The 16966-nt window shown below is 36.0% G+C and overlaps 1 protein-coding gene across 3 annotated transcripts in view; it reads right to left on the bottom strand.

Annotated features, from left to right (window-relative positions):
- GTF2E1 (general transcription factor IIE subunit 1) overlaps positions 1 to 16966 on the bottom strand; it is a 35800-nt gene that overhangs the window by 13764 nt on the left and 5070 nt on the right. For all 3 annotated transcript variants that reach the window (XM_012463910.2, XM_012463909.2, XM_012463908.3), the window contains exon 2: positions 16258 to 16716. In XM_012463910.2, coding sequence (XP_012319333.1) covers positions 16258 to 16705 — 448 coding nt within the window. In that variant the 5' untranslated portion in view covers positions 16706 to 16716. The remainder of the gene's footprint in view (positions 1 to 16257; positions 16717 to 16966) is intronic.

Below are 16966 nucleotides of genomic sequence, written 5' to 3'. Positions count from 1 at the left end.
AGCTCAAAAGAAGGGTTTAGACTACAAATTTAGATATAAGAATCAACAATCTATAGGTGGTAACCGAAGTCATATAGATGAGAATATCTGAAGAGATTAAGGAGAGTGAGAAGAGGAGGCAGTTAAGGCATAAACTCAAGGAACGAGGAATCCTTGAGAAACAGAAATGGTGCAACCAGAGTGATAGGATGGTGTTTCAAGGAAAAGGTATGGTCCTAATATTTCAAGGCCAACAAGAGTTGAAAACTAGCTTTTATATTTGGTAATAAAGGGTAAGAAGTGACCTTGGCTAGAGAGGTTTTAAGTAGAATCCTATATTATATTATTTCTCTAACTGTTCCAAACTGTCTCAGCCTCTTCTCTTCAACAGAATATATATTCAAAGAATATAATCATGTGGGGGCTTAAAAATAAACCACATAAAGTAGGGTTGAATATAGCTCTCAAATACCTGCTGAATTAAAAAACACACCAATGTGGGACTGGCACTTAAATTGACTGTTGAAAAATAGGCACTTACAGAGACTGTCAATGAGAACTAAGAATAGTTTGGAAGACAAGTTACCTAGTTCAGTAGTTTTCAAATATGTTTTTAAAGAAAGGAATCTCATTTCTCAAATGGAAAGGTGCTTAATATATAAACATAAAAGCAAATGCTCTGGGGTAAAGTACAGAAACACAGCTAAGACAAAGGTCAATACTCCAACCCTCTCATTACCTGTTTTCAAAGCATCACAAACCAGCCTCCTCAATGCTTCCCATCAGGCATACTTTGCTGGAGGGCCTTTGCACTTCTCTTCCCTCTACCCAGATGCCTTCCCTCCAGAAAGTCACATGGCTCATCTCTGAACTTACTTCAGTTCTTTACTCAGAAGCCACCAGGTAAGGCCTTCCCTAGCCAACATTATCTAAAATTTCAATACTGTTCTGTCCACCCAAACAATCTTATTCTGTTTCATTTTCTTTTCCCGTAGCATTAGCATTACCCAACATGTTTTATTATTTAGCTAGTTTATCATTAAAGTGATGTTATATGCAAATTAAAAGAAATGTTCTCCCTAATACCCCATTTCCCATTTTAAGACAATATGTATTCCAAACTTCAGCTTTAAGTAAACAAATCAACATGCTCGTCCTCAGAAAACAGCAGTGCTGTTATTTAGGGGGAAAAGAGAGAAAGATAGAGAACACTATTAATAGCATTATTTCACAGCAGGACAATCTCAGAATGACAATCCTTTAACTTGAATAATTAATTTTCATGAAAAAGAATAGGGAGAAAATAAAGAATATAGTCATAAGGCACCTGAATTCTAATCTCATCCAAATTTAACAAGAGTTACTTACCGAAGGGCTGATTTTTCAGGTATGAGAAGAGTAGCTTTAAAATTATTACTAAGAACTGTGAAGGGTCTGAGATTTTACCCTACTTGTAAGCTAACAAACAAGTTATTCTGCCAGTTTCATGGATGCTGGCAGAAGATACAAGACCCCTAGGTCAGAGACAAAGAACTTTACTATTCAAGGTAGTAGCAGCAGCCAGTGTCAGCATTTAAGCCAGTTCCCTATGCCCCAGTTCCCATGGGGTGCCACAGAAGGGCCAGGTAACAACTATACATGCAATGGGTTGCGTTACAGGAAAAAAAGCCTGAGTTTAAAAATAACTCAAATATTTTATAATGGGTATAAGCATACCCATTCTTTGTACTGGAGGGTCCTTACTATACTAAACTTATCCTTACTACACTAAACTCTATGTTAGCATACTCTGGAAGGAGACACTATTTTTATACCAGACCATAAGCAAACCTGCTCTTTGCTCTGAAAAGAAATACTATCGGTCTTCTAAGGTTGCTTACTATATAAAATCCTTGAAAAAGATAGTCCAGAAAAAACACAGTCAGTCTGTATCTCTGCTTGCAAAACATGCATAACATGTGAGAGATCCATAAAGAATAGTTTCCCAATAATTACTATATCTAGCAAACATTACAAAAGGAAAAGCTAGCCTGACATCTCTGAGTCCTATGATTATCACAAAAACATTAGCTGTACATGAGAAGTCTGTCAAAGCCAAATGTAGAATTTCTTATTTTTCTTCTGGGACCCTAAAAAATCCAAGAAAAGCAAAAAATTTTACATTTTATGGAAAATGACTTAAGACCAGTTTAATTAATATACCAGCAGCATTTTTTAATACATTTCACTATGCATTATAAAAATGCAACCAGCTATCCTGAAATCAGAAGGGGCAAGTGACAAGGGGCAAGAGGAGATGGAAACCCAGCACTTACTATGTACCAAGTAAGCACCCATGATACTGACAGAGTGGTGGTGGAATACACAAACAGAACTGGTCATCAAGAAGCTTTAGTAGGGAATAAAGATGTCTGGAGATAAAACAATCAGGGATCAGTGTAAAAAATAAAGTATATAAATGTTTTGGAGTTCAAAGAAGGAATGCGATTTCTAACAGAGGGCACTAGGAAAAGTTTATCAAGAAGGTAAACCTTTTTGAGATAGAGTTTAGAAGATAAAAGGTTGTTTCTTTTGAAGAAGATAAAGGGGTAAGCAAACAGGAAATTCTACATCATCATAAGAGAAGTAGTGTGGTTGAAAAATGATGCCAGATTGCAATTTCAGTCTGACAGGAAAATAGTTATCAAAAAGAATGGTAAAAATAGTATTAACAAGATAAACTGGGGTGACCATAAGTGGGTCTTGAATGATAAGCTTCGTTTTGACTTTATTCTTTAGTAATAGGAAAGCCATAAAAGGGTGTTAGAAAAGACCATGAAGTCATGAAAACTAATATTTACATATATTGATCTGCCTGAGAGGCTTGAGATGGCCTTCCAATAAGGCAGTTCTTAACTGAGTGTCTGCATAAAAATCCCCAGTGGAATTTATACTCAGGCTCCATGCCAGACATGCCAATCCAAGAGGTCTGGAGTGGGGCCCAGGATTGAGAATATTTAAGTTCCACAAGGAATTCTGATGCCTACACCTGATAGACAGCTGCTATTAAGCAATATGATAAATGTCCCAACTTTTCTTGTAACTAGACATTCTACACTAAGTAGTATACATAGACTATACTATTTAAGAATGAGAGAAGAAACTGGAATTTAAACTCAGAGCCCTGTACAGTCTTTCCCTTTTCATATATAAGATCAAGAAGGCAAAAACCAGAAATGGTGAATCCAAGGCATGCAAGGGAGAACATATGAGCTAGATCTAAGAATGTGGCAACAGAGAGAAAATTAAGGCTACAAAGATTCTTTAGGCAAAGCTCGACAAATTATGGGGTTAGAATGAAAAAAGGAGTTCAATGACAACACATTTGTTTGATCAACTATACTCAGAAACCATAAAAAGAACTAAGAAAGCTATGTTACAAATATTCCTATATTCATCAGAAGCAAGTCTGTGCAATAATTCTATCCAAATCTGATATACAAGGAAATGAACATTTGAGAGATGTTAAGTTTACCAGGTCATAGCTTGACAATAAAAATCACTAAACTTGGATTAAAATACAAATCTTTCTGTCTCAAAAGACTAAATTCACTATACCATCTTGAATTATACATCCCTCTTCCAACCTCCTATCAGCCCTGCCAGCTACAATTTAGCAAACTTTTCCCATGTGTATACATTAGCTCTACTTTTAAGAAATACTGAATAGAAGTAGAAAAGATTTGTAACAAATAATTTATTTAACAAACCTAAGTGTCCGTCACATACCTGGCATTTACTTGGCTGAGTCTTAACCTATCTGGTTTGCCAAACAGATAAAAATATATCCAATTGCAGATAACTAACAGGCATTGAAAGTGGGAAGAAAAATCTCTTTTATAAATAGATATTTCAAAGCTTAATTTTAGGGTCATCTATTCAGTAGAATGGGAATGTCCCAATTTTATGACTCAGGATCCTTCTATGGAAGGTAAGTTATCACTCCAAATGAGAAAAGAAATGAAGACCTAATTGTGGGGATGAGGGGGACAGTGGCGGAAGAGGGAGGGAAAAGGGAAAGAGTTCTACACCATTTTGACTTTCTCCAAAATAAAAAAAGTAAAAGCAAATATGAATTGGGGGTGGGGAAGGAGAGGGGAAGGGATTGGTAACAACGATTTAAAAAACCCAGTAATGTTCAGTGAAATCTGAAACTTGACATTTTTCCTTTGCTAAAGACCGAATAAAATTTAAGTGGTATATATTATGCTAGAGAAGGCCTTCAACTTAACTGCTTCCAACATATTACTCATTTTAACAAATATGTTAATATGAGTATGCAGTCAAGAGAATAAACATGTAAATAAATTGATTAAAATAAAAGCAAACGAAAAAAAAACCTGCACCAAAAACTTGTTTATTCTCTTGAGTTTGACAAGAAAGTGCTTTGGAAATTTATAATTGACGAAGAGGACATAGATATATGATATTACGGGCAGAAGACATTATTAGTCAAATCCTCAATTAGTCATTACTTAGCATCATTATTTTTCTCTCTTCAGTCTGGTATATACAATGAATAAGCCATCAGGTAATGCCCACAATTTACTGACAAATATTTGTCAAAAGTATTATTTGCAACTGAAATATTATTCAGCCATTTTTCCCACAAATTTTTAAAAAATGAAAATAAGCTCAAATGCTTTGATATGGCAAAGGGTGCTGCAGTGCTGAAGTGGGACTCATGTTGCAGGCCATGCCCTCAAGGTTGGCCAAGGAACAGAGGATCAAATGTCTATTGCTGCAGAGCCCTCACCCCAGAACAGTGGGTTTGATATCCCAGGGGCTTCTGACATTCAGCCTTCCTAAGTCCAGCCAATCATCTTCTGAGTTACTTTCATGGCACTCACATTCTAGTTGGGGGTAGTCAAGACACACAAAAAAGATCACATCAGTAGTATATAAGCATTATGGGGGGAAAAAAGCAGAGAAGAAAGAAAGCAAAGGGAAAGGGGTGTTGCTCTATTATATAGGAAACTCAGGGCAGGCCTCTCTGATATAGCAATGTATGAGCAGAGACTTAAAGATGGGAGCAAGTCATGCAAATGTTTGGACAAGAGAAAATAGCATGCAAAAAGGCAAATAAAGTAAAGGCATGCCTAGTGCACACAAAGCACAAATAAGGTGGCTGCTGTGAACATGGGAAGAGGGGTAGAAATAGTCTCCAAAAGGGGAAATCAGGAGGAAGCAGATAAAAGACTTTATAAATTCTGTTGAGGATTCTGACTTTTCTGAGGGAAGGAAGAAGCCTCTGGAGGATTTTTACAGAAGAGTGACATGCCCTGATATGGTGCAAGGATCACTAGCTGCTATGACAAATAGTCTATATGGGTAGCAAGAGTGAAAGCAAGGAAACTACCTAAGCAAGCTTTGCAAACTCTAAGCAAGAGATAATGGCCTGCATAATTTTTCTGGACAATCTAATGAAAAAACTTTGAATCTAAGTTTTTCACTCCCCTTCACTCAAAAAGCTTCCAGGAGAAAGAAAACAACAAAAGACACTTCACAGTTCCATGTTAAAACTAAGTAGCTAGAAACAGAACTCCTAGGATTTTAGTGAGATAAGGAGGAAACTATAAAATTTCAAAACATAACACTAACATACATGATTAATTTTAGCGCACTGTAAACATCCAACCACCACATAGCTTAGGAAGCATATTTGGACATTGTTTTCCACTCCCACTCAATACTTTATGAAATACATAAAACCACCCCCCAAAATTCAATTTAATCAATGAAACTGGCTTGTCCTTCCTTAAAAGGGAATTTATCTGGATTTGGTCTAATCATGCATCATTCCTCCATTCTGGAACTCATCATAAAGGGGAAAAAAGGCACAATATGGGGGAAGGAGGGCGGAAAATAATAAACTGAAGGATGGAACATGGATGAATATTAAAGCTTGCAATAAATTCTCTAAATTAGGCCCAAATCAAGAATCAAACTCATCTCATCCCAACTATCTAAAAAACAATAATCAATAGAAAAAAAAAAAAATATATATATATATATATATGGAAGGTAGTGAACTATGGAGCTTAGGAAAATAAGACTCTTAAAATTTTAAGTATTATTCTCCATCATGCCTGTGCATTTCTGAAGATGGTATAATTAAACAGAGCATATTTTCTATATGAATACTATAACTAGGGGGTTCCAATTCCTAACCAAGGCTTCTAAATTAACACAAAGTGACTAACATAATCCTCTAAAACCAGTGATAAAACTCCCAAGCTTCTCTATAGTTTTAGAATGTCAAATATGTTCCAAATCAAAGAGTAAGTTTAATATTAGAGTTGAGAGAAGCCATATATGGTATAGAATAGGATGAACTTACCATTTTACACATGCTAAAAGAAGTCCATGAATGGTTACAGGATTTGCCCAAGGTAACAGTTACTAACATGGCTAAGACTAAAAGCCAGGGCTCTGGAATCTTAACATCCTGTTATTTTACTGTCTTACAGCCACTGCTTAAAAGAAAAGCCAAAAATTCTGGAAATGACAGGAACACTGAACACACTGATTACGCAAAAGGACCCAACATAATGTGTTCTAAATAAAACCATACAATATTATGAGAAGTTGACCAAGCATTACTAACCATAAGCTGTTTTAACAAAGTATTTAAGAATAACTTTGCATTGTTAGATTTCTAAAGTGCTTCTAGTGGATGGTGTTAGGGATACAAGGTAAAAGGACTGAAAGGATAAGCAAAAACTTCATAGTTGTTATGACAGAGAAAATAGTGGAAGTGGGTTGAGTGGAAAAGTCACAAAGAGGATAAACTAGTTTGCCATTTTAGTTTACATACCTCTCTACTATTTGTCTTTACCGAGTTTTCATTTGTGTATTACTTATTTTATTTTTTTGAGACAGAGTTTCACTCTGTCACCCAGGCTGGAGCATAGTAGCACTATCTTAGCTCACTGCTACCTCTGCCTCCCAGGTTCAAGCAATCCTTGTGCCTTAGCCTCTGGAATAGCTGGAACTACTATTCCAGCTATTTCACCAACATGGTGAAACCCCTTCTTTACTAAATATACAACATGCCTGGCTTTTTGTATATTTAGTAAAGAAGGGGTTTCACCATGTTGGCCAGGGTGGTCTTGAACTCCTGACCTCAAGTAATCTGCCCACCTAGGCTCCCAATGTGCTGGGATTACAGATGTTGAGCTACTGCTCCCAGCCATATATTACATCTGTATATATATAAGAAAGAAAATGAATGCCATATTGATTTCTCTAAAAACAGTCAACTCTCTCTTAATCAACAGGCAGAGGCAATATAGTCATTCCGGGGCTTTTGTGAAAGCATTATCAAGTCCTTTATTGCAATTTTTATAACTCATAATGTTCAGGTGGAATATCTATTAAAATGTAATTCTGAAGTCTCAAAAAGTCACCTTTTAGTCTCATTTCTAAACTATTTTCATAAAGCAAATTTCTTCACTTTAGGCAAGGGAAAATATATAGAAAAAGGAGTTGCTATTAGAAAACAGTAGCACACATGACAGGAACACAGTTATACACTTAATTATTTTACCTATAATAAAAAGAAATTTGAAAAATCATCTTTTAAAAATTCACAACAGAACACATATCACTGCAAAACACTCATTCACGTGCATGCAAAAGAAAAAAAAGCAGATTATAATGTTTTTGAAATTCAGAATCAAATGTATCAATGATTTACACAATACAACTTCACCCCCCAAAATTCAATTTAACCAATGAATTGGCTTGTCCTTCCTTGAATGGGAATTTACCTGGATTTGGTCTAATCATGCATCATTCCTTGATTCTGGAACTTAATATGAAGGGGAAAAAAAGTACAATGTGGGAGAAGGAGGGCAGAAAACAACAAACTGAAGTATGGTACATGGATGAATATCAAAGATTGCAATAAATTCTCTATATTAGGCCTAAATCAAATTCATCTCAGCATGCAGAATCAAATTCATCTCAACTATCTTAAAGACAGTAACAAATAGAATATCGTTTCAAAACCCAAAGCATCGAAACTAAAAAGCAACTCTTCATAAATAAGCAAATAAATTAGCTCTTATGTCACGGCCATCAAAATACAAAAAAAGAAAAGATTTAGTTTGCCTCTTTTGTTTTTTGAGACAAAGTTTCACTCTGTCGCTCAGGCTGGAGTGCAGTGATATAATCTCAGCTCACTGCAACCTCTGCCTCCTGGGTTCAAGGGATTCTCCTGCCTCAGCCTTCCAAGTAGCTAGGATTACAGGTGCGCTCCACCACGCCCAGCTAATTTTTGTATTTTTAGTAGAGACGGGGTTTCGCTATGTTGGCCAGACTGGTCTCGAACTCCTGACCTCAGGTGATCTGCCCACCTCAGCCTCCCAAAGTGCTGGGATTAAAGGCGTGAGACTCCATGCCCACCCAAAAGATTTTTTTTTTTTAAAAAAAAGTTCTCAAATCCTCAAAATCAAAAGCAGCAAAATTTTTAAAAATCAGACTTAAAGGTTTTGCGGGGGAAGGGTAAAAGAGGGACGGTTCTTGTTCCTATTTTTCCATAACTCATTTATATATATATTTTAACTTATTCTAATAATCACCCCCCGCTTGCTCCTTCCGCTCCCCAATCCATACCTTTGAGCTTTGTAGCATAATTGTCTAATTAACCTATGCTGGGTAAGATTCCAAAGACTGAGGACTCAGCAACTGAGCAAAACAATCTTGGAAAGATTTCTTCTTGTGTTTGTGTTTTTAACACTTCAGGAATTGAAAACACTGCTTATAAGATACCTCGTGTCCTGGCAATAACAAATGCTGGCAAAGATGTGGAGGAAAGGGAACTGTCATACACTGTTGGTGGGAATGTAAATTAGTACAACCAGTATGGAGAACAGTTTGGAGGTTCCACAAAAAAAACTAAAAATAAAGCTACCATATGATCCAGCAATCTCACTACTGAGTATATACCCACAAGAAAGGAAATCAGTATATCGAAGAGATAACTGTACTCCCATGTCTGCGGCAGCACTGTTCGTGGCAGCACTGTTCACAGTAGCTAAGATTTGGAAGCAACCTAAGTGTACATCAACAGATGACTAGATAAAGAAACTGTGGTACACATTCACAATGGAGTACTATTCAGCCATAAAAAAGAATGAGATTCAGTCATTTGCAATATGGATGGAATTTGAGATCATTATATTAAGTAAAATAAGCCAGGCATAGAAGGACAAACGTTGTACTTTCTCACTTATTTGTGGGATCTAAAAATTAAAACAATTGAATTCATGGACATAGAAAGTAAAAAGATGGTTACCAGAGGCTGGAAAGAGTAGTAGGGATGGGGGATGGCTAATTGATACAAAAAATTAGTTAGAAAAAATGAGTAAGACCTACTATTTGAGAGCACAACAGTGACTATAGTCAATAATAATTATATATTTAAAAATAACTAAAAGAGTATGATTGGATTGTTTGTAACACAAAGGAAAAATGCTTGAGGGGATGGATACCTCATTTGCAATGATGAGATTATTACACGTTTTATGAGTGTATCGAAACATCTTATGTACCCCATGAACATATACACCCATTTAGCCACAAAAAAATTTTTTTAATTAAAAAACATTTTAAAGCTATCTCCTATCCGAAGTAGAAAGAGATGAAGACAGGAAAAAGTAGCCTGCCTAATTGAGTTTCACAAATACAGAATCCTAATAGTTTTAAACGTTAGGGTAAGGGAATAGAAAAGGAATCTCAGTAAATGAGGCCATCAGGAAACAGATCTGTCTAAATCAAAAAGCTTTATCTGTAGTCACAAGCCAAGAAGGGACTTACATGATTTAACCCCAAACTTACATATGACTATCTCAAGTAGATACCAAGTTTACTTGAATATTCCAAATGACTCAGAACTCATCACTAAAGGAGATCTATTCAATTGTTGGCTGTTTTTAAGAGTTATTTATAGAAGACTTCTTTATACTAATCCTAAAATCTGTTACTAAGTCTCCTTCCATAGAGCCAAACAAAACAAGGTGAATCTCTGTGGGAGGTGTCATATTCTCCCTTAATAGTAAATCTAAAACAGTCTAGCAATGTATATACCTCTAGATTTATTCATTATTACATTATAAGATCCTCCAAATCTAAGAGTGTAACATAGGCATGTGCATATGCACCCACACACATATTAGTTGATGAGCTAAACTAGATAATCTCTAAATTTCTAATATTTTATTAAGTATACATTTATAAGATTCCTTTTTTAAAAAATTTAAATTATCTCAAAATTTAAAATGTGACTCCTAGGTCTCTAGGTAAATTCAAATTATTTCCAATTCAAACATCTAATAATTCTACTTCACCTACCCACAGTAAAACTACAATGCCATATTTTTTAGAGAAGCTGTAAAACTATTTTCTTTTGCCCAATATTCCCACTGCCAAGAATTATAAGGAAAAATGTGAACACGAATAACATGCTATATATACAAAGGTATTCAAAGCATCTTATCTATACCAGCAAAAAATAGGTACCACCAAAGTGCCCAAGAGTGGGGGGAAGGAAAATAGGGAAAAATTACACCTATTAAAACATATTTTGAACACTAGATAGAAACAGGAGAGTTTGGTATATTAAAGAACCAAGAGATCACAAACTATTCTAGGATATGATTGTAACTATAGGTAATATGTAAAAGGCTCGTGGCTTTGTGGGTGATTTTTTTTTTTGTCTTCAAATTTGTCTCTGGCATTATGGTTGCATAATTTTTAAGCTAAAAATGAAAAATATAAAGCTATTTCCAAATCATCTAACCTTAACATCTAAAATGAAATAAGATCCCCCTCTCCCCATCAGAAGCATGCTGCCAAACTTAACTTAGAAGTGCCATTAACTAAATCACCCATGGTTGAGACTGCTAAAATAGAAATACTTAAGTCTATTTAAATGGTCAGAAAGCCTGCTAAATCTAAAACATGGGTTTATGAAACACAAGATGTTATTTTGCTGATTGAGGGAGTTCATGTCATGTTTTGATTACATAATCCACCCCCCATAATTCAGAAACTTAAAACAGCTGGTTTTACCTTAATGATTAAGCTTCTGAGGGACTAGTGTGCAAAGGCTAGGTTATTTCATTTTAATAAATAATGTATCTATACATCTGAAGAGAGTTCAACCCAGAAATACCAAAAGCAAATTTAAATGGAAAGTATGGAGAAAATTTACAATCTTTAGGAAAAGTAGAGATGGAGTATGGAAAAGTGATAAACTGAAGTAGGAAGATCTATGGCTTAATGTGTGAATTAACAATAGTAAACAATCCTTGCTGGGCTGTTTCCTGGGTCCAGAACTTGCAGGTGGTCCTCAGGAGCTCATCTAGGAGTTACTACCCTTTGTCCTGTGGCAGAAAGCTGCCCATACACTTGAGGTAAGCACTGTTTGTCAGAGAAACAGTAAAGTCTAGCAGGCTTCAAATCCAATATTCAAATCCTTCAATCCTGAATATCCCCTAATTTCTCATGTACACCACAATTCAATCTAAGAACTACTGAAAAGAAATGCAGGTAGAAGGTCATTAAATACTTCCATCACTTGATCAGAAATATTATCAATCTCTTCTAGCAACCAGGAAACTGGATAGGTTTGTACAGGACTGGGTTTAGAAAGAAAACTGCAATCTACCAATTTAGACAAAGCATTAATATTACAGCAGAAAAAGTTCCCTCCTCCCTTACTGCACACACCAAATTTTTATTGCTCATCTTTTTCATAATGGGGTGGGAGTGGAGGAGAGGAGAGAGATGAATAACGGAGCAAAACAGAATAATAACAGAGAAAAACACAAAGATTTCTAAAAGGAATACATAGACCAAAGAAGGGTGTTAGGTATTAATAGCTTAAAAAAAAAAAAATGGCAAAATCTAAAACATCAGAACTGGCAAGCAACTGGGGCCTAGTATCACTTAATCAGCACATTTTCTCTTTAAAGGAACATCTAAATAAAAAGCCAAATTACAATAAAAAGGCAAGTATGTTCTCAGAATGAGGGTCCATAATGATTACAAATTTTTAATCTTGATACCTCAGGCTTCACTGTAAGACATAACTGCCAATTAAGTCAAGCATTAGTGTTGGCTTATCAGGGCACCCTCCCCTGAGTGATATCAAGATTAAGTGACTTATTCTTGCTCTCAGGCACCCCTTCTTTTCATCTTCATGCTGACCACAGTCCTCACATTAAAAATACAGTCTTTGTTCAGACTATCCACAATACAATTGTTTCAGCTTTAGCTTTATTTCATAAAATATTTTCATGCCCTCTACCCTATCTCCTTGATTCAAGTCATCTTGACTATACTGGAATGTTAGGCTATCTCTTCCACAGGCCATCTATTGAGTCAACTAGTTTCATTCAGACTGTAGATAAAATTTAGTGAGTATCATGATCAATCTCCTAAATACTGACACAGTAGTGGAATCATCTCCTTTTAGAAAGTTTCATTAAATTAAATATGACTCAAATGACAAATAAATGTAGTAGAAGCACATTATTTTAGATTACTCTGAGGAACTGGATAACACCATCCACTATGGTCAAGAGTGATGAAGACAGGACCACTGTTAAAACCAACATCTGCAGAGAATCACAAAACCAAACCCAGAGCTCCCTTAAGAAATCTGTTAGAGTAAATGCCAAGAATAATGAGACTTTTCTAGTCTACTTTGAAGAGCTCCAGATATATTCTACAACCTTCCTCTATAGCACACTCAAGCAATTCTTATACCCAGGATGGTTAAGATTTTCTTATAATCAAGATCTCTCCTTGTGGAGTCCTTTCGAGGTAAAAGGCTTGGCTCAGACAAATTAAATGTTCAATATAATTGCAAATTCTTTAGTTTTCATCCAAAATCATTGCCTCACAGTAAAATAAGAAAAAAAAAGGTCATATAGATTGTCTTTTGTCAATCTTAAAAAATTTTAAATTATTTAAAATGTACCATATATAACATAAAAATTAGAAAATAAAACATACACAGAAATCAGTAATATTGTACAACAAAATGTTTCATGGGTGAAAGTTTAAACTTTCAGATGAAGTTTTTAAAAAGGCATATCTATGAACTAAAAGGTAGCCTATACTCCTGAATTCAACCATAACAAAGGGACTTAATCTAATTTAATAGCATTGAGTCCTTCTATAGATTTTTACCTATAGAAAATAATGAAAAATTGATCCATTGGGTATTTAGTAAAACCACAGTCTTCTTTTATTGTGTAAACACAAATAACAAGATAAAATAACTATATAACTCAAAACTTTAAAGTTTGAATTTATGCTAGACATACTGTATTTTCAGAAAATGCATGTTTTCTAAATTGTGTTAAGAAAAATCCTGAGAGAGATCCAAGATGGCTGATGATTAGCAGCTCGGGCACGTACCTCCCAGTGAAAGCGCAAAGAACGAGAGGACGCCACACTTTCAGACGAATATTAGTTGCTCACGGACCACGAGATTCCCAGTGGAGGAGCTCCACGGGTCGCCAGGGCGACTCTTGTGGCCGGCGTGGCGGTTTTGCTGGTGCCTTAGCACGCCAGTTCTTGGTGCAGAGTCCGGATATCCCCGGGCAGAAAAGCACCATCAATCTTAACACCGCTGTTTTGGCCGGCTCAGTGGATTGCTCAGATTTCGGCGCAGGGAATCAACAAGTTGGACGTCAGAGACCCAGTTAGAAAGTCGGTAATTATAAAGACGACAGACGGACAAATATATAATGAAGGGAAGAAACCAGCGTAAAAAGGTAGAGAATACTCAAAATCAGAATGCCTCTCCCTCTACAGGGGATTGCAATTCCTCATCAGTAACGGAACAAGGCTTAATAGATTACACGGGTGTTCCAATAACAGAAGCAGGTTTCCAAACGTGGGTGATAAGAAACTTCTGTGAATTAAAAGAACTTATTCTAACCCAATGCAAAGAAACTAAGAACCTTGAAAAAAGGTTTGACGAAATGTTAATGAGAATGGACAATTTAGAGAAGAATATAAGTGAATTGATGGAGCTGAAAAACACAACACGAGAACTTCGCGAAGCATGCACAAGTTTAAACAGTCGAATTGATCAAGCGGAAGGAAGGATATCAGAAGTCGAGGACCAGCTCAGTGAAATGAAACGAGAAGACAAGAATGCAGAAAAAAGGATGAAAAGGAATGAGCAAAGTCTCCAGGAAATATGGGACTATGTGAAAAGACCTAATTTACGTTTGATAGGTGTACCTGAATGTGATGAAGAGAATGAATCCAAGTTGGAAAATACTCTTCAGGATATCATTCAGGAAAATTTTCCCAACCTGGCAAGGCAGGGTAATATTCAACTCCAGGTAATACAGAGAACACCACAAAGATATTCTTCAAGAAGACCAACCCCAAGGCACATAATTGCCAGATTTATTAGGGTTGAAATGAAGGAGAAAATACTAAGGGCAGCTAGAGAGAAAGTTCAGGTTACCCATAAAGGGAAACCTATCAGACTTACAGCAGATCTCTCAGCAGAAACCCTACAAGCCAGAAAAGAGTGGGGACCAATATTTAACATCCTTAAAGAAAAGAACTTTCAACCCAGAATTTCCTATCCAGCCAAACTAAGCTTTATGTGCGAAGGAAAAATTAAATCTTTTGCGAACAAACAAGTACTTAGAGAGTTCACCACCACCAGGCCTGCTTTACAAGAGCTTCTGAAAGAAGCACTATACATATAAAGGAACAACCAATATCAGCCTTTCCAAAAATATATCAAAAAGCAAAGAACTTTAACACAATAAAAAATTCACATCAACTAATGGGCAAAACAGCCAGCTAGCATCAAATGCTGGTATTAAACTTACATATATTTTAATTGGATAAAAAGCCAAAACCCATCGGTATGCTGCATCCGGGCCCATCTTACATGAAACAATACACAAAGACTCAGAGAGAAGGAGGAAGATTTACCAATTGAACAGAGAGTAAAAATAAACTAATAAACAAAAAGCAGGAGATGCAATTCTCACCTCTGATAAAGTAGACTTTAAAGCAACAAAGATCAAAAGAGGCGAGGAATGACATTACATAATGGCAAAAGGATCAATGCAACAAGAAGAGCTAACGATTCTATAGATCAACGAGATAGAAAATTAACAAGGATATTCAGAACTTGAACTCAGACCCGGAACAAGTAAACTTAATAAATATTTATAGTACTCTCCACTTCAAATACACAAAACATACATTACCACCTCACACCTATTCCAAAGGTGACTATATAATTGGAAGTAAATCACTCCTCAGTAATCGCATAGCATTTCATAGGTTTAAATTAAATATTGGTTGGCTGTTTGTTTGTTATCTTCTTCCCTTATTCCTTCCTGACTACATCATTAAGTATAATTATCAGTATAAAAGAGGTTTTCAATACCTATTACTAAATTGCATTCTAGCCTGGGCAAGAAAGCAATACTCCCATTCTCTCTCCCTCTTTCTTTTCCTTCTCCCTCCTCCCCATTCTCTCTCTCTCTTTCTCTTCCTTTTTTCTCCTTCCTATTCTCTCTCTCTCTAAAAAAAAAAAAAAAAAAAACAAAAAAAAAAAAAAGAAAAATCCTAAAACTATTCAACCAAATCAGGCCAATTACATATCCTGTTGACAATTTTCTTCCAATAATGTGTAGCTAAAGGACACTAAATGTCTTATCTTGGAAAGAATTCCCTCTTATTCCATCAGGCTAACTTACTATCTTTTAAGTCTTGGCTGTTAACTTCTTCCACAGGCCTTCCCCAAATCCAGATTAGACACCTTTGCTATATACTCCTGATAACACTTTCTTCTTCCACTAACAAAGAATTTAAATACACTGAATTGCAACTGTCTAGAGGTCACAAATAAAATTAGAATAGCCTCAAAGAGGTAGAGAAATCAACCCTTCAGATTAGGCTGCAGTTGTGAATAAGGGGAGGTGGGCAGAGGCAGGAGGGCCATGAGTGAGAAAACCCCATGGATGAGTACACTCCCTTGTGAGGGAGAAAGGCTTTGCAAAGGCTTCTCAAAGTAGTGTGACAGCCAAACAGGACAGTAAGACTGTATGATGTGACTTACACTGATCCATTCACTTTTATAATGCATATGATGGTTTAAAAATTAGATGAGTCAATTTAAGAAAAAGGGTAGTACACATTTTATTTTACTCAAAGATTCACAAACTGGACAAACCTCACCTGTCATAGGATCAAAGAGCTGATTAGCTTCTAAGTCTGTGAAAGTACTACTACAGACAGGACATTTGAAGGAAGCCCGGTTGGTAGAATCTCTCTCATCGGTCTCAATCCTCCTTCTCATGTGGTCCAATTTATATTTTACCACATTAACAAGAGTACGATAATTGATAAAGTAGTAGTTATGACGAGTGGTTTTCCCGTCTGCAGCAGTCTCTACTCTCATTCTGCATTTGATAAACTTGTCTCCCTTTAAATTATTCAAAACTGATCGAAGTTGCTTCCGATCAAACTTCAGCAGCTCCAGCATATCCTCCTCTTTCACACAGGGGTTCCTGATCAAGATGTCCAAGGCCAAGGCATGCTCAATGCCATAAAATCCCCGGATCACGTACTTGGCTAACCTCTTCAGTGCTGCTGGAACTTCAGTGAGGACATCTGGGTCTGCCATCTTTGGCAATACTGAATTCAGAAAAAAAGAGAAAATTAGTCAGGCATAAGGACGTGGTAATCCTTTTAAATCTAGAATAATCAACATGTTACTGGTAGCTTATAGCTACCACCATTCTTGGAGTGCCAGAGAAGTACTCAAAGAGTTTAAAAAGATTTCTAATACCTAAGCATTTAACAGAGCAGAACAAGATTTTTCTCTAGAGTACACAAAAGATTACACCCAAAAAGCTTTACATATTTCTAAAATGGCTACGTTTTA

Source organism: Aotus nancymaae, unplaced genomic scaffold (assembly GCF_030222135.1).
Source record: "Aotus nancymaae isolate 86718 unplaced genomic scaffold, 86718_ANA_hifiasm-v0.15.2.pri h1tg000011l, whole genome shotgun sequence".
Taxonomy (NCBI): Eukaryota; Metazoa; Chordata; class Mammalia; order Primates; family Aotidae; genus Aotus; species Aotus nancymaae.
Note: the sequence above shows the minus strand (reverse complement) of the source record. Positions and strands in the feature narration are given on the sequence as shown.